Below are 27,099 nucleotides of genomic sequence, written 5' to 3'. Positions count from 1 at the left end.
TGTAAATCTCAAAGTATGCATTTAGGGGGACAGCTCAGCTGCCGTGAAAGGTTTAGGTCAAGCATAATATACATGCACCCATTCCAGCCCATTTAATGCCACATACAAAGTACCCCAAGAGGCCCCGCGGGCCCATCCTGCACAGCCCCGCCTTGCCCAAACCCCGCCCTTCCAGTCCCCCGCCCACTTCCTCTCATCCCCCACACGACCGCCCACTGGCGAGGTCAGGCGGCCGCGCAGCCGCAGTAGCTGCCACGGCCGCTCCTAGCCCGGGGGATCCTGGGAGCAGGCCTTTCCGGAAGGACCGGTTCGGCGTCGGGGCCTCGGCCCGTGTTGCAGCCCAGTGTTCCAGGCCCTTGCTCCACGACGGGCCCGTAGCCGCGGCGACGCTCTAAGGACAGCGGAGGGCGCGGCGGGCCGCTCGCTGAGGTGCCCGGCTTCGCCGCCGAGCGAACCCCGGGGCCGCAGGACGTGGCGGCACCTCCCCCTTGGCCGGGAGCGGAACTGCGGGAGGAGCGGCAACGCAGGCCGGACGCGGTGAACCGGGTCACTAAACTGCCTTCAGGTGATGAATTATCTACATAATAATCAGATTTGAGGTCCACAGCCCTCTGTGGTCCTGCTATAGAACAATTTTCAGAGAGTGACTGGTGTGTTCTGAGGTGTGCCACAGTGACTGTTTGCCCTTGATAAGGAAAGCAAGCTCTCTTGCTCTTGGGACATCCTCGTTTCCTTTAAAGCTTTCAGGTCATAACCTCTTTGGCCGGCATACATCTTTGTGCAAGAGGAAGGCTTTCACATGAAAGTGTCTCTTGGTAACGGTGAAATGGGCGTCTCCGCCCATTTACAGCCTTGCAAGGCAGGAACCACACGTTTTTTTACCAGCAATACTCACAGTTCGGTGGTTTTGCAAGGCTTTGATCAGCTTAGAATAGAAGGATTGCTTTGTGACGTGACCCTGGTACCAGGTGATGGAGATGAAATCTTCCCTGTTCATAGAGCTATGATGGCGTCTGCTAGTGATTATTTCAAGGCTATGTTCACAGGTGGAATGAAAGAACAAGATTTAATGTGCATTAAGCTTCATGGGGTGAACAAAGTTGGTCTGAAAAAAATAATTGATTTTATTTATACTGCAAAACTTTCTCTTAATATGGACAATCTTCAGGACACACTTGAAGCAGCCAGCTTTTTACAAATTTTACCTGTTTTGGACTTCTGTAAAGTGTTTCTTATTTCAGGAGTCTCTTTAGATAACTGTGTTGAAGTTGGACGAATTGCTAACACCTACAATCTTATAGAGGTAGATAAATATGTCAATAATTTCATCCTGAAGAATTTTCCTGCATTATTGAGTACTGGGGAGTTTCTAAAACTCCCTTTTGAACGGCTTGCCTTTGTGCTTTCTAGCAATAGTCTTAAGCACTGTACTGAACTTGAGCTTTTCAAGGCTGCCTGTCGCTGGCTAAGGTTGGAAGACCCTCGGATGGATTATGCTGCAAAATTAATGAAGAATATTCGATTTCCACTGATGACACCACAGGATCTCATCAATTATGTGCAGACAGTAGATTTCATGAGAACAGACAATACCTGTGTGAATTTGCTTTTGGAAGCTAGCAATTACCAAATGATGCCATATATGCAGCCAGTGATGCAGTCAGATAGAACTGCCATTAGATCTGACTCAACCCACTTGGTTACATTAGGAGGAGTTTTGAGGCAGCAGCTGGTTGTCAGTAAAGAATTACGGATGTATGATGAAAGGGCGCAAGAGTGGAGATCTTTAGCCCCAATGGATGCTCCTCGTTACCAGCATGGCATTGCTGTCATTGGAAACTTTCTTTATGTAGTTGGTGGTCAAAGTAATTATGATACAAAAGGAAAAACTGCCGTTGATACAGTTTTCAGATTTGACCCTCGGTATAATAAGTGGATGCAGGTTGCTTCGTTAAATGAAAAGCGCACATTTTTCCACTTGAGTGCTCTCAAAGGACATTTGTATGCCGTTGGTGGGCGAAGTGCAGCTGGTGAGCTGGCCACAGTAGAATGTTACAATCCAAGAATGAATGAGTGGAGCTATGTTGCAAAAATGAGTGAACCCCACTATGGCCATGCTGGAACAGTGTATGGAGGCTTAATGTATATTTCAGGAGGAATTACTCATGATACTTTCCAAAACGAGCTCATGTGTTTTGACCCTGATACAGACAAATGGACACAGAAGGCTCCAATGACTACAGTCAGAGGTCTGCATTGCATGTGTACAGTTGGAGACAAGCTCTATGTCATTGGTGGCAATCACTTCAGAGGAACAAGTGATTATGATGATGTTCTAAGCTGTGAATACTATTCACCGACCCTTGACCAGTGGACACCAATTGCTGCCATGTTAAGAGGTCAGAGTGATGTCGGAGTTGCCGTCTTTGAAAATAAAATCTATGTCGTAGGTGGATATTCTTGGAATAATCGTTGTATGGTAGAAATTGTCCAGAAATATGACCCAGAAAAGGATGAGTGGCATAAAGTTTTTGACCTTCCAGAGTCACTTGGTGGCATTCGAGCTTGTACTCTCACAGTTTTTCCACCTGAAGAAAACCCTGGATCACCTTCCAGAGAATCACCTCTTTCAGCACCTTCAGATCATTCTTAGGACCAAGGTGTAAAATACCTTTGCAGTGCATCATGGATGATCCCATACTTCCCTTTCAGTTGTATCTTCTTACATTGATTGGTACAGTTATTAGATAAAAAGGTAATTGATGTTATTTGTATTGCTTGGCTTAGTATGTTTATCAAATGGTTAACAAATGCATTCTGAAAATGTATTCAACATAGCCATTTTAACAAATGTAAAAAGATAAGTAGAAAAATGTTTGTTAGATGTCTTTTTGTGGTGGTGTGTAAGTCAAAGTGTAGGTGATTGTAGTAAATGTATAATTATATTCATTATGCTTCAAAGTTGAAAGTTTTCATCTTTGACTACAAAACATCAAAGGGAGGCTGCCTGCTCTAACCTAAAATAATAAACAAATAAGGTCTCCAAGCCTTATTAGCTGCCTCCCTTTTTTCATAGAGTTTTTGACATAGCTGCCAACTCACCAGATTGTGTGGGTACATTCAGAATATGTGACGATTCTTAGGCAGACCAGAGAAATAATAAATTCAAAAATATTAACTCAAAAAATAGTACAAACCTAAGTCAGGATTTCATATCTTTCTGGGGAGAGGGAGAGAGAAAATACACACACACACACACACACACACAATGTATATGCATGCATACACATAATTTTTAAATCAATTGGCACTTTAGCTATAGTGAAATTGTTTTTAAATTTAAGTTCTTTTCTGCCTAGCAGCTATTTCTATTCAAACGGGAATTCAGTACTAGAGAATAAATGTCTGTGTTGTCTTACTGAATTGATGTAGATAAGAACTACAACATTAAATTGACAACCAAATTTGTCATTTGACTGAATTGTTACTACAGATGAAACTTGTCACTTTTTCTGCTTGTATATTGTTTTCTGTAGAGTTGCCTTTATACAGGTTATTTAGCAAAGTTCAAGTCTCAGAGAATTGCTTCTTCTCAGTAACTTTAGGCTCTGCTACATTCCACCTTTTTGTTCAGTAAAATTTATGAACAAGACAAAGAAAAACATACTGATCAAAGCTATAGGTTTTAAAGTTCAGTCTCCCAACTTAGTCATTCTAACAGGACTGTTTGATTTGAGGTGGTTGCCCTGGTGCTGCTCCAGCCCATGTGCATCCTGAGCTTTGTGTGATCTGCCTCAAGGCTGTAATCTGAGCAAGCAGAAGATGTACTGTTTGGCATCAGGTCAGAAAAATGTCTTTTTGGCTATGTCTAAAGGACAGGACCAACTTCAGATTCCCTAAGAAGCCAGCTGTAGAAAGCCTAGGACACTGCTGTCTTGCATGCAGTACTAAAGTAGATCTTCAGCCTCTTCAATACCAAGGGCATCCCTACTGGTTCAGAACCACATGGGGAGATCTTAATGGGACCTTATCCGCAAATGGAATAAGAGTCCTCCGAAGTGAGTGATTCTGAAGAATCTGAAGAGTTACTTCCCTGGAATAATTGTCTACCTGAAGAAAAAATTTACATGTATACATTTACATACATATGTTTATATTTATATCCCTATACTTGGGAGATTGTCATAGTGTAAATCAGGAACAACCTTCTCTTTATTGACAACCTCATAATAAAACTCAGGAACCAAGACAAAAGGAATTGGCTTCAAGGGATCTGAACCTCACTGCCCATACAGGTATTGATTCATTTTAATGCTTTTATGATTTCTGCATTGGCAGAAAATTTCATACTTCCTATTTTTTTTAAATGATTCAATTTTTTATTACTAAAAATAGCACATTTGAGAACATTTAGGAAATAGAAAAAGTAGAAATTGCTAATAACTTTGTACATTGAATAAGCAAGAAATAGCATCCCAATTATTTCCTTAATTATTAATGAAGTTAAATATTTGTGTTTTTTGAGTAGCTGTGTTCCTCTTTAATCGAATGTTAATATCCTTTGCCCTTGTAATACCTATTGGAGTTGCTTCCTTTTTCATATCCAGTTATAGGATCTCTTTATATAATAAATATAATTTAACTGGCATTTGCTTGCATTGACTTTTTTTCTCAATCTGTTAGAGGTTTACAGAGGCAGGGCCGTTTAGTTAATTTTTGAGATCAAATTTGTCCATCTTTTTGCATTTTGACCTTTTGGGTATAATTTTGCTATGGTTCCTTTATTTTTTACATCATTTTGATGTATTACTTTTTTGGTGCTAATTCTGACGTGCTGAGATGGTATTGCCCCATGTCTGCTCTGCATAAGCTTTTCTCTTTCCCTTGTTGAGAAAAGGTTTCTGCCTTCTATTACATTTGACTGTGTTGCTTTGTAATTAACTAAATATTGTTCAGCCAGGTAAGTTAACTGCTCCACCTTTACCCCCTGCCTCCAGCCTCACACATCCCACCTCTCATTCTTTTACTGTATAACTTTCTGCAATTGACGGGACTCTTGATAATCATAAAACAGCTGACTGGTGTTATGCTAATTAAATCTAATTAAATCTGGAATTCCTTCCTTACAGATAAAGAAATTTGAGGTGACTAAAATGATTGGAAAGATATCTTTATTTTACAAGCTGATAGTTTTTTTTTACAGAACATTTAGAAAAATATTTAAAAGAGGATAAAAGCTGCAAGCATGTAAAGCATTCTGTTAACATTTTATTTCTTGTTTTAGTTTTTCTGATAGTTTCAAAAATAAGCTTTTGTTAAGTTTCCTGATTATAAAAATAATTCCTATTACAGTAAGTACAGGAAAATGAAAGTGAACAGAGGGTGTAAATTATCAGTGATTCCACATGTCAAAAGTAACATGTTAATACTAGGCATATTGTGAATTTATATATGTACAGACATTTGTCAAATACTTTGCAAATATGTCAGAACTTAAGCTAAAATCTGGATGATAAAAGGAAGTAAGTTCAATTTCCAAAGGCACACACTACTTTCATTATGGCTTTCTCCAAGTTTTCTAAAATCTGTATGTATTAGAAAATAATATGTAAGGTGCTTTTTTCCTAATTATCAAATGCATGTGCATTAAGAAAAACATTCCATTTTAAAACCAGATAAAAATCCATATTTAATTTTTTTCCCACTTGCCAAGAGTAGTATTTCTGTAGATTACCTGCAAAGCAAACATATTTAATCATGTTCAAATTTTTCTGGTTTGTAATTAAAATTATCTTGTTCTGATTATAAAGACAAAATATACTCCTACAGAAAATTTCATTCAAAACTACAGAAGCATACTATCAGAAGTAAAACCAACGTTCTATCCGCAGCTCAACGATTGAAAGACCTTAGGGTAAGTTAACCTAAGCTTCATTTTCTCATTTGTCTATGGGATTGGTGGTGGGCATTAATAATTGTTATCTATATCAGAATTGGAAGGAGATAATATTATAAAGTGATTAGCATAAAACATACACAGAGAAGCATTTAGTAAGATATTTGTTAGTCATTGTATTGCATAATTTTTTACTTTAGTTTTGTCTTAATGATTTTCACAAGTTCTTTTATTTGAAAGTGTTAAATGTCTATACAGTATTTCACCCATGAATGTGCCTTCATATTTTTTTTCCATTTCCCTATGGTTATATATTTAAATATCTACCCCCAATTTTTTATCATAAATTAAGCAAATTTAATATTCTTTCAAAAAATTTTATCTCTTATTACCCTGTGATAAGTTCTAAGTAAAATCTGAGTCAAATAGTGTAGGCTTTTTTAGGCTTTTGAAAAATATTTCCAGGATTGTGTGACTATGCGTTTCCACCAGAATGTGTTTAGTGACTATTTCAAAGGCAATCTTGGCAGTTCCAGTTATCTTACTGTTTGGATTTATATTTCTTTAATTATTGGAAACACTGAATTTTTTGCTTATTGAGCATGTGCATTTTTTCATATGTGAATCATTTGTTCCTGTCTATTATTTTAAGTATCCTATTAGCTACAAAGACTTTTTTCCTCAATTTATGTCATTTTTGTGGGGGCTGGGCTATTCAATTTTTAAAAATTCAGATATAATGATATTTGTTTCAGGCATACAACATAATGATTCTATCTATGTATATATTATGAAATGATAAGTCTAATTAACTTCCATTACCACACATAGTTAATACAATTTTTTTCTTGTGATGAGAACGTTTAAGATCTACTCTTAGCAACTTTCAAATATACAATACAGTATTATTGATAGTCACCATGCTGAACATTATATCCCCAGGACTTATTTGTACCTTTTGACCACCTTGACACATTCAGTTTAATAGTCAAATATGTCTGTCTTTTATTGCATTTTGACCTTTTGGTGATAATTTTTTTTACATAGTACTGATGTCACATTCCTTGTCCTCTATTGCTTTGTCAGTGCTTATTCTTAACGTGCTAAGGTAGCATTTACTGCTTGTCTCTTGTTCAGATAGCTTTTCTTTTTTCTGGTTGAAATGAAGATGAATTTTTAAAATAAATTTATGAAAATTCCTTTTATATTAAGACTATTAATCTATCTCTACAGCAAGTATTTTCCCATCTTTCTTTGAGTGCATGTCTTAACATACAAGGTATTTTTTTTTTTTTTTTTTGCGGTACGTGGGCCTCTCACTGCTGTAGCCTCTCCCGTTGTGGAGCACAGGCTCAGCGGCCATGGCTCATGGGCCTAGCCACTCTGCGGCATGTGGGATCTTCCCAGACCGGGGCACGAACCCGTGTCCCCTGCATCGGCAGGCGGACTCCCAACCACTGCACCACCAGGGAAGCCCCCAAGGTATTTTTTGTAATGTAGTGAAATTAGTTTTTCCTTTGTCATTTTTTTAATGCTGTCTTGCACAACTTCCCCCCATCATGTGAAGGTGTAATTACCCTGGTATTTTATGTTATTGTTATGGATACAGCTTTTTACTAGTTTTCTGTTTCCAAGTTATTATCCACTTGTTCCATCACAACTTTTTGAATAATCTTTACTTTCTCACTGAATTTTTATGCTTTGTAAACATCATGTAATAAAGGTCTTATTTATAATATGGGCAAACTAGGGTCTTTTTCTTCAGTTATAATGATATTTTATTCAAGTTGTCCTTGGCATGTAGATTGCTGTTTTGAATGGGGTTTTGTTTTCACATTATATTTCAAACTATTGCAGTAGTAGGAAATACATGATTTTACCATGTTTTTGTTATTACTCTCATTGATTCTTAACATTTTGAGGGGATTTTGGGGGATTCTCTTTTTTAACCTTAGAGAGTCATGTTATCTGCATAGTATAAAAACCTTGTTTCATATTATTTGTATCATAATTTAAAGCATTGGTTAATACTTCCAGCAGATTATAGTTGTAACACGAGGCATTGTGCCTTGTAGGTAATTTTAATAGGGATAATTCTAGAATTAGAATTTTATATTCCTTTGTTAAAGAGAGGTATTCTTTATTTTTTTTAAATTAAAAACAATTTTTTTTATTGGGGTATAGTTGCTTTACAATGTTGTGTTAGTTTCCACCGTACAGTGGAGTTCCCTGTGCTATGTATATAGCAGGTTCTTATTAGTTATCTATTTTATACATATTAGTGTATATATGTCAAGCCCCATCTCCCAATTCATCCCCTCCCACCCCACCCCCCACTTTCCCCTCTTGGTGTCCATGTTTGTTCTCTGTATCTGTCTCTATTTCTGCCTTGCAAACCAACTCATCTGTACCATTTTTCTAGATTCCACATACATGTGTTAATAATTTTTGGCTGTGTTGTGTCTTTGTTGCTGTGCATGGGCTTTCTCTAGTTGCGGCGAGCAGGGGCTGCTCTTCATTGTGGACTCAGTAGTTGCAGCGCGTGGGCTCTAGAGTGCAGGCTTGGTAGTTGTGGTGCACGGGCTTAGTTGCTCTGTGGCATGTGGGATCTTACCGGACCGGGGATCAAACCCGTGTCCCCTGCATTGGCAGGCAGATTCTTAAACACTGCACCACCAGGGAAATTTCCATACTTTTAAAAATGAATGTTTTGGAATTTCTCCCCCGATTTTGATACCTAATCTGTGTTGCTAGTATCCATTTTTAAGCATATATTTGAATGGCAGAATGATGGTTGAAAAAAGACTTAGATATTCACTAAAGATGATTGCATACACTACAGAACTGCTTAAGTTGTGGTCCTTAACCAAATGCACTAATAGATAGTTCCTCTATTTTCTTGGTAACAGTCTCTGAACAACTACTTTCTAGGGGTTGATGTTATTCTGCCACCTACTGGTTGAAAGTCAAAATCCTTAGTTAGATGGATTACAAAAAAATGTAGGCTTTTTAAAAAAACAGTAATGACAAAAACCAGCAGAAGTTTTTATTGTGTATGTGAAAGTTCAGTCTTCAGGTGATACTCAAATAAATGAATACAAAATCCCTATGGTAACTCTTAGTGTATAGAGAGGGTCAGATATTCAGAGAAAAAAAATTTTTCCTGTGGTTCCATTAAAGAAATTTTTTAAATTGAAATATAGTTGATGTGTAATATTATATAAGGTGTACAGTATAGTGATTTATAGTTTTAAATGTTGTACTCAATTTAGTTATTATAAAATATTGGCTATATTCCCTGTGTTGTACAATATATCCTTGTAGCTTACTTTATACGTAATAGTTTGTACCTCTTAATCTCCTATCCCTTGTATTGCCCCTTCCCCCTTCCCTCTCCCCACTGGTAACCATTAGTTTGTTTTCTATATATGTGAGTCTGCTTGTGTTATATTCTCTAGTTTGTTGTGGTTTTTAGATTCCACACGTAAGTAATACAGTATTTGTCTTTGTCTGACTTATTTCATTTAGTGTAATACCGTCCAAGTCCATCCATGTTGCTACCAATGGCAAAATTTCATTCTTTTTTTTGGCTGAGAGGTATTCCATTGTATATAGATACCACGTCTTTATCCATTTACTTCTGTATATTGGCAATTGTAAATAATGCTGCTATGAACATTGGGGTGCATGTATCTTTTTAAATTATTTGGTTGCATCTTAGTTGCAGCATGTGGGATTTTCGTTGCGGCATGTGGGATCTTTGTTGTGGCCTGTGGGATCTTTCATTGCAGCGCATGGAATCTTTCATTGCAGCGCACAGGCTCTTCATTGTGGCGCGCAGGCTCCAGAGCATGCAGGCTCAGTAGTTGTGGCGTGTGGGCTCTAGAGTGCATGGGCTCAGTAGTTGCGGCATGCAGGCTTAGTTGCCCTGTGGCATGTGGGATCTTAATTCCCTGACCAGGGATCAAACCCATGTCCCCTGCATTGGAAGGTGGATTCTTAACTACTGGACCACCAGTGAAGTCCCACACGTATCTTTTTGAATTGGTGTTTTTGTTTTTTCCAATATGTGTTGCTGGGTCATATGGTAGTTCTATTTGTAGTTTTTTGAGAAACCTCCGTACTGTTCTCCACAGTGGCTGCACCAATCTACATTACCACCAATAGTGTACAAGGGTTCCATTTTCTCCACAGCCTCACCAACATTTGTTATTTGTGTTCTTTTTGATGATAGTCATTCTGACAGGGGTGAGGTGACATTTCATTGTGGCTTTGATTTGCATTTCCCTGATGATTAGCAATGTTGAACATCTTTTCCTGTGCCTCTTAGCCATCTGCATTTTTGGGAAATCTTTGGGAAAATATCTGTTCAGTTCTTCCCATTTTTTAATCAGGCTGTTAATTTTTTTGATGTTAAGTTGTATGAGCTGTTTATATATGTTAGATATTAACTCCTTATAGGTCATATCATTTGCAAATATCTTCTCCCAATCAATAAATTATCTTTTCATTTTGTTGGTGGTTTCCTTTGCTGTGCAAAATCTTCTCAATTAGGTCACATTTGTTTATTTTCGCTTTTATTTACTTTGTTTTAGGAGACAGATCAAAAAAAAGATTGCTACAATTTATGTCAAAGGGTGTTCTGCCTATGTTTTCCTCTAGGAGTTCTGTGGTATCCAATCTTACATTTAGGTCTTTTTTTTTTTTTTTTTTGCAGTACACGGGCCTCTCACTGTTGTGGCCTCTCCTGTTGCGGATCACAGGCTCCGGACGCACAGGCTCAGCGGCCATGGCTCACAGGCCCAACCGCTCCGCGGCATGTGGGATCTTCCCGGACCGGGGCACGAACCCGCGTCCCCTGCATCAGCAGGCAGACTCTCAACCACTGTGCCACCAGGGAAGCCCCTTACATTTAGCTCTTTAATCCACTTTGAGTTTATTTTTGTATATGGTGTTAGAGGATGTTCTAATTTCATTCTTTTACATGTAGCTGTCCAGTTTTCCCAGCACCACTTATTGAAGAGACTGCCTTTTCTCTATTGTATATTCTTGCCTCCTTTGTCATAGATTAACTGACCATAAATACATCAGTTTATTTCTGGGCTCTATATTTTTCCATTGATCTATGTGTCTGTTTTTGTGCCAGTACATACTGCCTTGATTATTGTAGCTTTGTAATATACCCTGAAGTCAGAGAACATTATTCTTCTAGCTCTATTCTTCTTTCTCAAGATTGTTTTGGCTATTTGGGGTCTTTTGTGTTTCCATACAAATTTTAAAATTATTTGTTCTAGGTTGGTGAAAAATGCTCTTGGTATTTTGATAGAGATTGCTTTGAATTGTAGATTGCCTTTGGTAGTTTGGTCATTCTAACTATATTAATTCTTCCAGTCCAAGAACACGGTATTTCTTTCCATCTGTGATGTCTTCAGTTTCTTTCATAAGTGTCTTACAGTTTCTGAGTACAGGTCTTTTACCTCCTTAGCTAGGTTTATTCCTAGGTATTTTATTTGTTTTGGTATGATGGTGAATGGGATTGTTTACTTAATTTATTGTTCTGATAGTTCGTTGTTAGTATACAGAAATGTAAGAGATTTCTGTATATTAATTTTGTATCCTGCAACTTTACCGAATTCACTGACTAGCTCTAGTAGTTTTCTGATGGCATCTTTAGGATTTTCTGTGGATAGTATCATGTCATCTGCCAACAATGACAGTTTTTCTTCTTTTCCAATTCAGATTCCTTTTATTTCTTTTTCCTTTCTGGACTTTTCTAGGACTTCCAAGACTATGTTGAATAAAAGTGGCAAGAGTGGGCATCCTTGTCTTGTTCCTGATCTTAGAGGAAATGCGTTCAACTTCTCACTGAATATGTTAGCTGTGGGCTTGTCATATATAGCCTCTATTACCTTATGTTCCCTTTATGTCCACTTTCTAGAGTTTTATCATAAATGGATGTTGAATTTTGTCAGAAGCTTTTTCTGCATCTACTGAGATGATCATATGGTTTTTATTCTTCAGTTTTAATGTGCTGTATCATGTATCACATTGATTGATTTGTGGATATTGAAAAGTCCTTGCATCCCTGGGATAAATCCTACTTGACCATGATATATGATCCTTTTACTGTATTGTTGGATTCAGTTTGCTAATATTTTTTTGAGTATTTTTGCAACTATCTTCATCAGTGATACTGGCCTGTAATTGTGTGTGTGTGTGTGTGGTATCTTTGGTTTTGGTTTCAGGGTGATGCTGGCCTCATAAAATGAGTATGGAAGTGTTCCTTCCTCTGCAATTTTTGGGACTAATTTGAGGACAGGTGTTAACCCTTCTTTAAATGTTTGGTATAGTTCACCTGTGAAGCCATCTGGTCCTGGACTTTGTTGGGGGTTTTTTAAATTATTGATTCAGTTTCACTATTGGTAATTGGTCTGTTCACATTTTCTATTTCTTCCTGATTTGGTCTTGGGAGATGGTACCTTTCTAAGATTTGTCCATTTTACTGGCATATAGTTTTGTAGTAGTCTTTTAGGATCCTTTGTATTTCTGTGATCTGGGTTGTAACGTCCCCTTTTTCATTTCTGAGTTTATTGATTTGGGCCCTCTCACCTTTTTTCTTGATGAGCCTAGCTAAAGTTTTTCAATTTTATTTATCTTTTCAAAGAACCAACTCAGTTTCATTGATCTTTGTTTTTTAGTCTGTATTTCTGCTCTGATCTTTCTTTTCTTCTACTAACTTTGGGTTTTGTTTGTTTTTTCTCTAGTTCCTTTAGGTGTAAAGAAAGATTGAGACTTTCCTAGTTTCCTGAGGTAAGTTTGTATCACTATAAACTTTCCTCTTAGAACTGCTTTTGCTACATCTTGTAGATTTTGGATTGCATTGTTTTCATTTTCAGTTGCCTTTAAGTATTTTTTGATTTCCTCTTTGATTTCTGCAGTGATCCATTGGTTGTTTAGCAGCGTATTGTTCAGCCTCCACGTGTTTGTGTTTTTTTGCACAAAACACAACTTTGTAGTTGACCTGTAGTCTCATAGTGTTGTGGTCAGAAAAGATGCTTGATATGATTTGTTTTAAATTTACTGAGGTTTGTTTTGTGCCCTAGCATGTGATCTATACTGGAGAATGGTCCACGTGCACTTGAAAAGAATGTGTATTCTGCTACTTTCGAATGGAATCCTCTCTCTATATATCAATTAAGCCCATCTGCTCTAATATGTCACTTAAGACCAGTGTTTCCTTATTGATTTTCTGTCTGGATGATCTGTCCATTGATGTAAATGGGGTTTTAAAGTCCCCTACTATTATTGTGTTACCATCAACTTCTTTTATGTCTGTTAATGTGTGTCATACATGTATATAGGTGCTCCTATGTTGGATGCATATACAGTTACAATTATAATTTATTCTTGGATTGATCCCTTTGATCATTATGTAGTGTCCTTCTCTGTCCCTTGTGACAGTCTTTGTTTTAAAGTCTATTTTGTCTGATAAGTATTGCTACTATGGCTTTCTTTTGACTTCCATTTGTGTGGAATACCTTTATCCATCCTCTCACCTTCACTCTGTGTCTCTAAATCTGTAGTCTCCTGTAGGCAGTGTGTGTGTGTGTGTGTGTGTGTGTGTGTGTGTGTGTACACACACACACACACACACACCTGCCTTATTCTTGTGTCCCTTCAGCCACTCTGTGTCTTCTGATTGGAGCATTTAGTCCATTTGCATTTAAGGTAATTATCAACATGATATTCTTATTGCCATTTTGTTAATTGTTTAGGGGTTGTTTTTGTAGGTCTTTTTTCCCCTTTTCTTTTGTTCTCATGATTTGATGGCTATCTTTAATGTTGTTTGGTTTTCCTTTATGTGTGCATTATAGATTTTTGGTTTTTGGTTCCCATGAGGTTTTTATATAGCAATCTGTATATCTCACACACACACACACACACACACACACACACACACACACACACACACGATTAAGTTGCTGGTCTCTTAATTTCAAATGCATTGTACTTTCCTCCCCTCACAATTACGGATTTTGATATATTTTACATATAATTGTTTTGTGTATCCCCTAACTGCTTATTGTGGATATAGACGATTTGATTACTTTTGTCTTTTAAGCTTCCTACTAGCTTTGTGCTTGGATGATTTCCTACCTTTACTGTATGTTTGCCTTTACTGGTGAGCTTTTCATTCCATAATTTTGTTTCTAGTTGTCACTTTTTTTTTTTGCCTAGAAAAGTTCCTTTATCATTTGTAAAGCTGGTTTGGTGGTGCTGTACTCTTTTAGCTTTTGCCTGTACATGAAGCTTTTGATTTTGCCACCAAATCTGAAGGAGAGCCTTGCTAGATAGAGTATTCTTGGCTGGATACACCCTCCTCAAGTACCATAGCAAAGGTTTTTCCTCTAGAGCCTTGCTAGATATTCTTGGCTGCAAACACCCTCCTCAAGTACCACAGCAAAGGTTTTTCCCTTTCATAATTTTAAATATATTGTGCCACTCCCTTCTGGCTTGCAGAGTTTCTGCCGAAAAATCACTTGATAGTCTTATGGGGATTCCCTTGTATGTTTGTTGCTTTTCTTTTGCTGCTTTTAATATTCTCTTTAATTTTTCTCATTTTAATTACAATGTGTCTTGGTGTGTTCCTCTTGGGGTTAATCCTCTATGGGACTCTGTGCTTCCTGGACTTGGGTGACTGTTTCCTTTCCCAGGTTAGGTAAGTTTTCAAGTATTATGTCTTCAAATGTGTTTTCAGCTCCTTTCCCCCTCTCTCTTCTCATTCTAGGACCCCTATAATGCAAATATTAGTGTGCTTATTGTAGTCCCAGAGGTATCTGTAACTGTCCTCATTTCTTTTCATTCTTTCTTTCCAGTGGCAGTGATTTACATGACTGTCTTCCAGCTCACTGATTCATTTCTCTGTATCATTTAGTCTGCTGTTGATTCCTTCATATATATTTTTCATTTCAGTAATTGTATTCTTCATATCTGTTTGGTGGTTCTGTATATTTTCTAACTCTGTTAAAAACTTCTAACTTCTCGCTCCATTCTTCTCCCAGGTTCTTTAATCATCTGTACCATCATTACCCTGAATTCTTCTCCTCAGGTAAGTTGTGTATCTCCACTTCCTTCTTCCTTCGTCTGGAACATGTTCCTCAGCAACCTCATTTTGTCTGTTTCCTGACCTTGGAGAAGGGGCCTTCTGTAGGAGATGTCTTATGCGTCCCAGCAGCACACTCCCATCTCATTTCCCATGCTATATGCTCTAGGCATTTCCCCCATGAGGATTGTGTGGGTCTTTCTGTTGTAGTGGGCTGACTATGTGGGAGGTCTGGTAGGCTTCGTTAGCCCCTGCCTGGTGCAGAGGCTGCCAGCTGCTGGTTAGTGGGGCCTTGTCACTGGGAAGCTGACTGCAAGACCCCAGGGGGCCACAGGGCTAGTGCTGGCTCACTGGTAGGTGGAGCCAAGGTCCAGAAGACTCTGGGGCTGTTGCCTGCCCATGTCCCAAGGTTAGTGCTGGACTACTGGCAGGCAGAGCCAGGTCCTGGAGTCTGGCTGCAGGGCCCAGGGATCACACAGCTGGTGTCAGATCACTAGTGGGGGTTGGGGGAGGTGGTTCCTGACACAGTTGGGTACAGGGTCCAGGGTGTCCCCAAGCTTGTTTTGGCCTGCTAGTGGGCAAGGCTGGGGACCAGCTTATCCCAGGGCAGGGTGTAGCTAGCTGTGGGTAGACTGGGTCCATTGGCTGCAGAACTGTGGTTTTGAATCTGGTGTCTGCCTCCCTAATGGGTAAGGCTGGTTAGAGCACCAGTGCTTGCCCACTGGTGGGTGGAGCCATGTCTAGAGGCCTCTGTGGGCTTAGGAGGTCCTTATACAGCCTGTCTGCTGTGTTCCCACCTAGTAAGTTGCTTGGGCTGAGGTGTCCCAGCACTGGCATCTACAGGCTGTTGGGTGGGGTCAGGTCTTGGCACTGATGAGCTAGAGAGAGGATCCCACAACAGTGCTTGCCCGCACCAGTGTCCACGTGGTCGAGAGAGCTCCCAAGTATGGCTGCTGCCAGTGCCCATGTACCCAGGGTGAGCTGCAGCCCCCCGGCCCCCCGCTGCCACCTCTCTCAGACTCTCCAGGACCAGCAGGTAGGTCTGGCCCAGGCTTCTGTCAATTTACTGCTTTTTCCCTGGGTCCCACTGCAGGGAGATTCTGTGCCCTGTAAAAGGGGAGTCAATGTTTTGAGCCTCAACTGGTGGGGAAATAAAGCCCCACTGACCTTCAAAGCCAAATGCTCTGGGGGCTCGACTTCTTGGTGCAGGACCCCCTGGCTGGGGAGCCCAACATGGGGCTCAGAAGTTACTCCTAGGAGAGAACCTCTGCAATACAACTCTTCTCCAGTTTGTGGGTCTCCCATCCCGGGGGGTATGGGACATGGTTATATCTAAGTCTGCCCCTCCTACCCATTCTCATCGTGGTTCCTTTTTTATGTCTTTAGTTGTAGAAGATCTCTTCTGGTTGGTTCTGGTCTTTTTCATTGATGGTTGTTCTGCAAGTACTTGTGATTTTGGTGTGCTCATGAGAGGAGGTAAGCTCAGGGTCTTTCTACTCCACCATCTTGGCCAAAGAGAGTATCTTTGATACAACACAAAAACACAGATTTAAATATCTTTGACCTTTATCTTATTGATAAATTCATATAATTTGAGTTTTATAAAAAATCTGCACCATTTCATCTGGATTCTAAGCATTCACACCCACTACTATGTGGGTTTTTTAATGGATTGTAAACTAAAGAGCTTCAGCTTACAAAGTATCACACTAACAGAGTAAATCATTTCAGTGGCAGAAAGAATTTAATGTGCAAATATCCAGGTATAAGTAAACTTGATTAACTTATAATATTCTGAGAGCTTTTATATATTGGTTTGCCCATGCAGATGCTAGGATCAGATCACTGCTCTACCCACAAAGCTTTCATCCACCCCAGACAACAACACATACATAGCACACGTGTGTGATACAGAGTGGCTTCTGGACCAGCTGATCCAAATTCTTTTTAGTACCATCCCTGGGTTCCAAGAAAGCCTGTTTCTTGGCTAGGGAACTACCCATTTCCTCTATCTCCAAAACACTGTCTCAGAGCAGAATATTCTCATACTGAGTATTCTTTCTCCCAGGATGGATATGATTGAAAACAGGTGACCTCTTAATTGTGCCTCCTGAAGCCTGTCAAAATGCACTTTCTATAACCTTCCTTGTTCCTTCTGTTCTATTTAATACAGTATTAGAACAAGATGAATATAAAGCTGCTGATGGCAGTTAAGGTCTGTTACCTGAGCTCAGATGCTTCATTGTGTATACAGCCCTTTCCCAATTTTAAGTTCATGCAGTATTCTAGCTCTTTATTGGCCCATCTTCCAGAAGGCTGTGACTATAGAGGTAGAGGTTTATCATTCTTTGCGTCGTTTCACCTAAGAGCCCATCAGCAGAGTCTATATTTGTGAAGGGAGAGCAAGTCTAATTTCTACTGACTGAACTTTTATCTTAGTTCGGAAGGATACTTTATCACTTAGAAGCCAACACATTCCAGCCAGGAATTAGTGATCCATAAAAACAACTCATTTCTTCCTACTAGGCAGAGTGTTTGGTTATTAATCCCTCCATCCTTCTCGAGATAACACAGATTTCACAAACCTTCTATGCATCCTATGTATACAGGCACACTCAAAGGCATCACTTAAGCTCAGAGAATGGGGAAAGAGGGTTTTCTAACTTTCCAGGCTGACTCTCCATTAATGAGCTAACCTGTGCCCTCAACTTTTCCTACTTCATTCTGTAAGGGGAGTGGGTTATGGATTCCACTTACATTGTCCACTTAGTTTACTTCTCCATCTTCCATATCTGCATTTCTCATTCACCCCCACCACTTACCTCATAGTGCACTTACCAGCCATGTGCAACACGTTCCTGGCTATCATTTGGGAGGAATACTGCTGTGTGTAGACCAAGCTCAAGGAGATGCCTCTAGTTAGCTCCCAAACTCAGTGTCCAGAAATGGGTTTTTACATATCCTGCTGGGTGCTTGCAGCTGGTCAGAGCTCCCAGTGGACAACCTGCTGATGTGGAGTACCTACTGGGGCACAGTAGAGAAGCCCTATCAAGATCTAGGTAGCGATCAGGATTATAACTTTGAGAATGACCTAAGTCTGCTAAAGCATTGGTTGTGTGCAGAGGCAGGAGCCGCAAGGGGACTTCGTTCAGGACAGTGGTAGAACTGGGGTCATCTCGTTACTGCTACTAACCAGTCTCGAACTACAATCAAGTCACTAGCTGGATGTTTTGTTAAAAAATCATTAAAACTGATTATTCTCCTATCCATAATCTCACTTCCCTGGGTTAGTTACTACATCAGTGATGTTGCTGGACCAACACCATTCTATTTGGAAAGATGTGCAGATGACTGAAGATGGTGGTATCAGGCACAAGAAAAATGTATAACCTGCCACTCCAATGCTCTATCCCTGCATAGAAAGAGTGGTTAATTTTTCTCTAGTATCCTTTACTGTCACCATCCCACTGCTGGCTTTCAGAAGAGCATGGTCAAAAGAAAAATCTCAACAGTACTACAATTTAACTCTTAATAGCCTTTGTCCATCCCATAGGAATGACTTTACACCCCAGACCTTACCTCTACCACAGTCTCAACAGTTCTCTTCTACTCAAGGTGACCTATAAAAACGGCTTTTATTAATACCCAGAATATAATGCTGAGAAACACTGTTCTCTCACATCATAGACTATTATCTATTTTCTCATACATCTCTAATCATCATCTTAAAGGATCTGAGCCATGTGGTCACTTTGATACAACAGAGCAGCAACCTGATTCCCAAACCAGATGCAAAGCTTCATACAGTGGGTTTTCATACGCTGCATTCCTCATTTATCCTGGCATTATATTTTCCAAAGAAAAACAGGAATGGGATTCTCCTTAGTTCCCTTGCATGGGGGAACACAAGGTGATCTTCCTAACATTTCTAAAGAAATGTGGCCAACAACACAACCCTCTCAGCTTTAGAGTGACTGTAAGAAAGCAGCAAGGGACTTCCTTGGTGGCGCAGTGGTTGAGAATCTGCATGCCAATGCAGGGGACACGGGTTCGAACCCTGGTCTGGGAAGATCCCACATGCCACGGAGCAACTAGGCCCGTGAGCCACAACTACTGAGCCTGCGCGTCTGGAGCCTGTGCTCCGCAACAAGAGAGGCCGCGACAGTGAGAGGCCCGCGCACCGCGATGAAGAGTGGCCCCTGCTCGCCGCAACTAGAGAAAGCCCTCACACAGAAACGAAGACCCAACACAGCCAAAAGTAAATTAAAAAAAATAATTTTTTAAAAAAAGGCAGCAAGGACTACCCAAGCTCCACTGTGTTCCTAGAACCTTTAGAGAAAACACTAGTTCACATGAGCTCAGACATTTCAATCCTGAACTGATACCCTCTTCCCTGAGTTCCTTAGAATCAGGTAACCCAAGTTCAAACCATGTACAAATCCCCTTACCCCTCCTTCCTACTGAGCCTCATCATGGTTCTTCATGGTGAGTACTCTCACTTGCTGCAAGTTAGGACACCTGACTTGGGTTAACTATAGAGCTGATCCTGGGGTGTCTAGCTGGGCTTCATTACAACTCCAGGAAAGGAAGTCACGTGAGAGCATCCAGAGAGAACTAGCACAGTCTTCCAACTGTGCTCTTAGTAGTCAGAGAGAAGAGAATTTGGTGTTAATTTCTTTGGAGGCTACTGATTTTTTTGGAGGGTGAGGGTGGAACATGCTCCCTTTTACCTTATGCATATAAGTAATTTTCTTAACTGTTCAAAAAATATCTGAAAGATTTGGGAAAAGCTCTGTTTGCTTCAACTAATGTGACAAGAAAAAAGGTCCAGAGATTTAGGTCTGTCCATAATACTCTCATAGTTATAGTGTAGACATATTGTACATTAAAAACTCAGCATTGTTGTGACCACCTAGAGGGGTGGGATACGGAGGGTGGGAGGGAGACTCAAGAGGGAGGAGATATGGGGATATATGTATATGTGTAGCTGATTCATTTTGTTATACAGCAGAAACTAACACAACATTATAAAGCAATTATACTCCAATAAAGATGTTAAAAAAAAAAGAAATACTGGCATCAAAGCATAAAAAAAGTAAATAAAAAAAACCTCAGCAATGGGAACACATCTTGTACCCAAGTCCCTTGAAATAAGATTATCAAAAGCACTGATTCTGAAGACTTCCTGGAAGATAAAAACATATTTCATAGTCTTCGCTCTAAGAGCAGAACGCACAACTTAAAACCACACAGCAAGACAAATAGAGCGAGACACTGACAGATTTTATCTTCCAAGGACAGCAACAATGCTGACTCCCACCCCATGTGTACCTTGAAAACTATGCCAATTCTCACCAACTTGAGGTTGGTCTACTTCATTCCTCTTTAAATATGGAAAGGCTTGTATTGGGCTGCACCCCGAAGGCCTCCAAGCCCCCTGGCTGCCCAGCCTGAAGACCTAAGAAAGAGCCCACAGACAGCGGAAACATCAATGTCTTACTGGACAGGGAATCTTAAGAAAAAGGACCTGCAGCGACACCCCGTGGACAGCAAGCAAGACGTGGCAGCAATCTTACCTATTTGAGGGAAGCTACTATTATACAGGCAATTTTCATCAGATTGGCTCATCAGTTACCAAGGAAACCAGTAGCAGGGGCCCTTCCATCACAACCCCTCAGGTTAACGACCAAAATCAGAGCAGATACTGATATTTCCCTTTTATGAGCTAGCAGGTGGAGCCGTTTTGGCCTAAGCATTAGAACAATCACTAGGCGGGCCCGGGGCGGGAACGCTGTTGGGCATGGGGTTTGAGGGAAGTGGGGGCTGGTCTAGCGAGGGATGCACGAAGAGCAGGAGAACAGCGGTCCTGAGTGTCCTGACCACACACCCCACCCGTACGCACCCTACACGACCCTGACAATCTCCGTCCGCCCCTCTTCCGAGACACCCCCGGGGTCAGGTACATAGCGGCGCAACGTAACCAGATACCACAAATGCAATACACACAACAGCTGCTAAGAAGTGTCAAGAGTAAGCTAGGCCCTTGGCACACAGGGCAGGAAGAAGGCAAGTCTTCAGTTGCCCCCCCCATGGCGGCATGAGCCAGGTGGATTTCCCATGGCATCTCGCTGCACACCCAACCATCAGACTCATTTTGCAGCCTGGCCACCACGGTGGCCCAGTCCACAAGCTGATTCCCTGCCCTCAGGCTAGCGAGGAAGTCTACCAATACAATACAGGGAGGTCATGACCAGTAAGCAAAATACAAGCCTTAACAGCATTCTGAGATAACACCACCCCTACCTGTGGTTTCTGTCCTGGCCTGCAGTACCATACCGCCTGTCCATCCTCAGTCCCCACAGCCGGCGCCAAATAATGGAGCCTTTCAATTTGCAAGGCATCAGCAGGGTTGGAAGGCAGGTGGAAATACCAGCACTTACCTTTACCAGGCCATTCCTGAACTGCATGGCCAAGAAAGTGGGATTCCTTGGTCGCTATCGATGTCTATGGTGAGAAAGGAAGACAAGAAAGAGTACAGCCATTTTGAAAAAAAGGCCAGACAACGGTCTTGGGCAAAACAGGTCTTGCAAGCTAGAGAACAAAGGCCAAGGGGTCCTGAGTCCTGGGGGTGGGATCAGAGAGGGGGACAACATACTCCCAGGAATAAAAGATGATCTCTGTTACATTAACAAGTATACCTAGTTGCCACAAGGGAAGAAGCTCAACTGCAGATTTCAACCTTACCTGTTCCGGGGCTCTCTTGCAGAAGCTCCTCACGCACTCCTTTCCCCTCCCAGAAGCGTTCCCTAACCTGAGCGCCACCATGCAGCCTCCTGCTGCTGAACGAAGAAGTGTGACGATCTCTGGAAAATATCAGGGATCATGAGACAAACCCTCCCCTTTGTTATAAAAGCAACTGGCTTCTTCCACTCAGGAAGCTGCTTTTTTTCCTCCGCCCCCCACCCCAGCCTTCTCCTTTGTGCACAAGCTGTCTCTTTTAATAAAAATCTTTGCTTACCTAAGAGTCTTGTGGAAGTGGTATCATTTCTGTGGTACTGCTGCCCAAGAATCTGGAAAGGGCCCGGTAACAATGGGAGTCCTGTTTCTCTCCCACAGCTGTTCTAGGTCCTGAAGAGTGGTCCTTTGCGTTACTCTACGCATCATGGAAGCCTTCTGTAACGGCTTCCACCTGTTGTAAGACACTGCAGACTGCATAGAACTGTCGTTCCAGCGCACTGCATCATGGCTCTGTCCCCTTCCACAGCTGGGCCCAGGAGCACCAGGGTATTACTATTTTGCCATCGCCAAAGGCCCAAACTACACCCTGCCAGGGAAGTGGCCACACCCAATTCACAAGGCTGTCCTCAGTTAATATCCCTGAAGCCTGTGGCTTTTAACTGTTTAGGGGTTTGGGGTTGGGGGTACGCTCCTTTACCCAAACAGATAACCCCCAAACCATCTGATAGGAAACCCAGGTCCTCGCGTTTTGCCTTCACCAGCCAGTCCCGGGCAGTCAGATCGGCCACAAGCACAGGGCTGCTACTTTTAAACTGCAAAGAGCCTCTGAGGTTAACAGGATATCATCAGTATAAGGGTCGAGAAAGACATGCCTCATGGTAGACAGCTGCCACAGGTCCCACTTGCCAGTGGACGGCCACCTTGGGATCATCCCCCCACCCTACCCCGTTATCCATCATTATTTCCCGACATCTCAGCACTCACCGGAGTATCCTCGGCCTCTGGGCTTCTTGGCTGGCTCGCCAACTGTTGAGCTGCACCCTGCAGGCCTGCAAGCCTTATAGCTGCCCAATCTCCAGACCGAAGAAAGAGCCCAGAGACGGTGGCAGAGACATCAGTGGCCTACTGGACAGGGGTCTTACATGTCTGTATTAAAAGGTCCTCAAAGAACACCCAGCCGTGAAAAGCAATCGGCCGGCAGCCATGTTTGCCACTCCTCCCGGACACAGGAGACTACCATTTCTAGGGAGAACTGACCTCAGGTTCGCTCATCAGTTACCAAGGACACCAGCAGCTGGGGCAGGTCTCTCACAACCCCTCAGGTTAATGACCATCACCACCACAGATATTTCCCTTTTATGAACTAGCAGGTCGAGCTGTTTTGGCCTAAGCTTTAGAACAATCACGTGGTGGGGCAGGGCGCAAGCATGTTGGTGTGAGCGGGGTGTGAGTGAAGCAGGGACTGGTCTAGCACGGGATGCACAAAGAGCAAGCGAACAGCCATCTTGAATTGACTAACCATACAGAGTGTCAATTCTTTACAAAAAAATTTGTTGGAAATAATATTCTATGACTTCCAAAGGTAGGTTAGGGTTTATCGAGCCTGGCGGTGCACACATTTGAGGCCAGATAATTCTTTGCTGTGGCTGCTGTGCTGTGGGTACTGTAGGGTATTTAGCAGCATCCCTGGCCTCTATCCATTAGATGCCAGTGTCAGCCCTCATCACCAGTTGTAACAATTGAAAACGTCTCCAGACATTGCCAAACATGCCCTCGGGGACAAAACTGCCCTCACCGAGAACCAATGGATTAGGTCATAATAGCTTGCTTACTGGGCCACTCACTTCTGAGCCCAAGGCGCCTTTTAAAAAGTTCAGCTACACTGAGTCTACCACGCTCACAGAAAAACCAGACCACAAGGAGAGTCACTGTGAGGTGCTTCTGTACTCAGAACCAGCTGAGGTCCCAGCTGACACTTATTCGCATAGACAGGCAAGTGAAAGTCCCTACCACATGCCAGGTCAATCCCAGCCACCCAGTGGAGTGTGCTCCTGACACCCTAGAGATGGTGAAACAGAGGCCAGCCCTTACTTCCGTGCCCTGTGGGAATCCCTGGCTCACAGAATCTGTGAGATGAGACATTGATTATTTCGGGTGATAGATTTTGGAGTCATTTGTTTCAAAGCTATAGTACTGGGGACATTGTTTGTTTGTATTGTGAGTGGAGGGCTACAACAATAAACAAACAAGCCCTATTTATCAGATCAGATTGCGTATGAGTGTAAAATCCTTTAAGACTTCAGAAAGATCTAGCTGGTGTCTCAGAGAGTCTTTCAAACAAACAAAGGGCCTTCTGAGGATCCTAGGGAATGCCTCACAGATTCTCTCCATTAAGTGACAGGGCTCTAAAACACCAACTTGCTGTCTCACTGGAGACTCATGGGTAGCCCAAGGTGAAAAAGGGTATATATCTGAAGAGATTTGTGGGTGTGCCTCTTATCCAATGGCATTCATTATAAACGGATATACAGGAAACCCAGTAAATGGTTACAGTAATTATATCAGTTTAAACTGAAAGTAATAGCATACACAATAAAGAGGGCTTCAGATCCCCAAACTCTTCCAGAAAGGAAGCAGCATGAAAAGTCTACACGATGTAAAACATAAGCACTTCTTGTGGAAAAGGAAGGATAACTTAAAAGGCAGCGCCAAGAAGCCAGAAAGTAGAAAAATCAGCCTTGGAGAATAACTCCCAGAGCCTTAGAACTGAGCCCTAATCTGAACATTGACACCACCTGCCCTAATAGGGAGCCTAATTACAACAGGCCCGTGACTGCTATGTGCTTTCTGCTTTACCCCATTTTGAACGGGACTATTATAGTATCTTATGCCTGCCTCACCATTGCATGTTGGGAGTAAAGGAACAAATAACCTCTCTATTTAGATTACAGGGCTTCACATTGAGAAGAATGGCACTCAAGGAGCAGTGCTAGAGGAACTGTGCCTGAGGAACTCCATCCACACCTTGATCTGACGGAGATGGTGAAACTCTGGACCTGGATTTTTGCCATAATAAGATGAGACTTTGGAAGGTTTTGAGAAGTGATGAATGTATTTTACATGTGAAAGGATGGGACGTTTTATGGACTGTAGCAGATTGTAGTTTTAAAAGATGGCAGCAACATTTCCCTCATTTCACATATTTTTCTAGAATGTTGAAAATCCTCCAGTAAGAGATATGTTGTCTAATTCCTCTCTCCTTGAATCTGAATGGGTTTGTGACATCTACAATACGTAAAAATGATACTGTGATTTCTGAGGCGTGGTCCTAAAAGGTAATGCTGCTTCTGCCTTGCTGACCGAGGCTTCATACGAGAAGTGCTATCACTCTGAGTATCACTCTTAGCTACTGCGCCACCAGGGAAGTCCGAGCAGATTACATTTAAAAGAAATATCTTCCTTCTGACCTTTTCAAAAATAACAGGAAAATAAATAATATATAACTTAGACCTTCGAATCAAGTGGGGTCTTTTTCTTCATTAACAACTTGACAGGAAAACTCAGGGATTAAGGGAAAATATTTTGGCTCTTGAGATACAGCACTTCACAGACTTTCACTGGTCACGAAGTTCAGCAAGTGGTTATTTTCACTGCCCTCATTAAGACTGGTTATCGATTAAAGGAATTGTTGATGAAAAAACTTAGACCAGTCCATGCTTAGGGTACCATTGGTTCAATGGCCTTCAAATTAAAAAAAAAAATAAAGAATAAGTGGGACTTCCCTGGTGGTCCAGTGGGTAAGACTCTACATCCCCAATGCAGGGGGCCTGGGTTCGATCCCTGGTCAGGGAACTAGATCCCGCATGCCATGCAGCAACTAAGAAATCTGCATGCAGCAACTAAAAGATCCCGCATGCCGTGACGAAGATCCCACATGCCACGACGAAGATCCCACATGCCACAACTAATACCCTGCGCAGCCAAACTAAATGAAAAAAAAAAAAAAGAATAAAAATTGTTTAAAAAAACTATTTTGGACTGACCTCTAGAGGGGAAACAAGGTCTCAATTTCTTCCAAAACCACAAATTTGATTCTATTTGTTTGTGCTCCAAAGGAAAGAGATTCCAGGTGAGTAAGTAAAGACCAGTGAAGCCACTGAATACTGGTATCCAGTAATATATCAGTGTTCAGGGACTTCCCTGGGGGTCCAGTGGGTAAGACTCTGCACTCCCAATGCAGGGGGCCTGGGTTTGATCGCTGGTCGGGGAGCTAGATCCTGCATGCATGCCACAACTAAGCATCCACATGCTGCAACTAAAGGATCCTGCATGTCGCAGCAAAGATCCCGTGCCACAACTAAGACCCAGCACAGCCAAAATAAATAAATACTAAAATATATACATATGTATATATGTGTGTTCCAACCTAGATACTGGTATCCCTGAGGGTACATGATTACTATCCAGGGGCATGCAAGCACATAGATTTTAAGAACACATTTTTTACATCCTCAGCATCGATAAACATCCTTGATGAAACTAATCAGCCAGAGAAGAGAGATGGAAGTTTGGCCCATCGCCATTTGACATTTAGACTTTACAGCACTTTGTAAAATAAAGTCCTTCTTACCCATTCCAAGCCTCAGCCTGGCGCACTGCCTCAAGGTGCAAAACCTCTGTGACACCAGAGGGACGATTCCAGAAGGCTTAGTTCTTCAGAATGATTCCTTTGATAGAAAAGCAGAGGGGACTTTAATAAGATGTTTATGCTTTATCAGTTACATCCTCTCTCTCCTCTATCAACATTTCTTTTTATTGGCTAGTTTTGATCAACGTTAAATGTGCTTCATTTTCATTTTATCCTAAACATGACTACTCCTCAGCCCTATGACCACCTGTTAGTATTATTTTGCTTCTGTCATTCTGTTCACACTCAAACTTCTTCAACGTTCTCTGGATTATATGTCCCTATTTCTTCACATGCACCTCATTCCTCCAATTGCCATTATTTGGCTTCAACCTCCCTGTTCTAATAAAACTGCTCAGCCAAAGTTTATAATAAACTATCAATACATGTTACTGAGATCAGAGATCGCTGTCAGGCAGCCTCAGCTGACATCTCAGAAGCATCGGACACTTGTTACCACGCCCTCCATCTTAAGGTCTGACACTCATCCGGTGTCCGTGTCACCACCACCCTCTGCTTTTCTGCCCCTCCTCCTCTCCTTCCTTTGTTGACTGCTCCCTCTCATCTTAGGGAATTGGTGTTCCTCAAAATTCCGTGCTAGTCCCACACTTCATCCTCTCTGCACATACACTCTCAACCTCCCAAATAGTTCCAAATGTGGAACTGTGACCTTCA

At 41.5% G+C, this 27,099-nt stretch overlaps 1 protein-coding gene across 3 annotated transcripts; it reads left to right on the top strand.

Annotated features, from left to right (window-relative positions):
* The first annotated feature begins 285 nt into the window (after window positions 1–285).
* KLHL9 (kelch like family member 9) lies at window positions 286–26,878 on the top strand. 3 transcript variants are annotated; one of them, XM_082843273.1, is made up of 6 exons: window positions 286–2,755; window positions 5,811–5,914; window positions 12,661–12,706; window positions 14,959–15,005; window positions 16,386–16,475; window positions 24,682–26,878. In XM_082843273.1, exon 1 carries the CDS (start codon window positions 800–802, stop codon window positions 2,651–2,653), a length of 1,854 nt encoding a protein of 617 aa, XP_082699399.1. In that variant the 5' UTR covers window positions 286–799; the 3' UTR covers window positions 2,654–2,755; window positions 5,811–5,914; window positions 12,661–12,706; window positions 14,959–15,005; window positions 16,386–16,475; window positions 24,682–26,878. The 3 variants fall into 3 exon arrangements, with proteins under 3 accessions (XP_082699399.1, XP_082699401.1, XP_082699400.1); XM_082843275.1 differs by lacking the exon at window positions 12,661–12,706; XM_082843274.1 differs by lacking the exon at window positions 24,682–26,878 and having other exon boundaries at window positions 16,386–19,288.
* Window positions 26,879–27,099: the final 221 nt, after the last annotated feature.

Source organism: Leucopleurus acutus (genome assembly GCF_964270905.1).
Source record: "Leucopleurus acutus genome assembly, chromosome: 7".
NCBI classification, from domain to species: Eukaryota; Metazoa; Chordata; class Mammalia; order Artiodactyla; family Delphinidae; genus Leucopleurus; species Leucopleurus acutus.
This window is presented reverse-complemented; position numbering and strand designations above follow the sequence as displayed.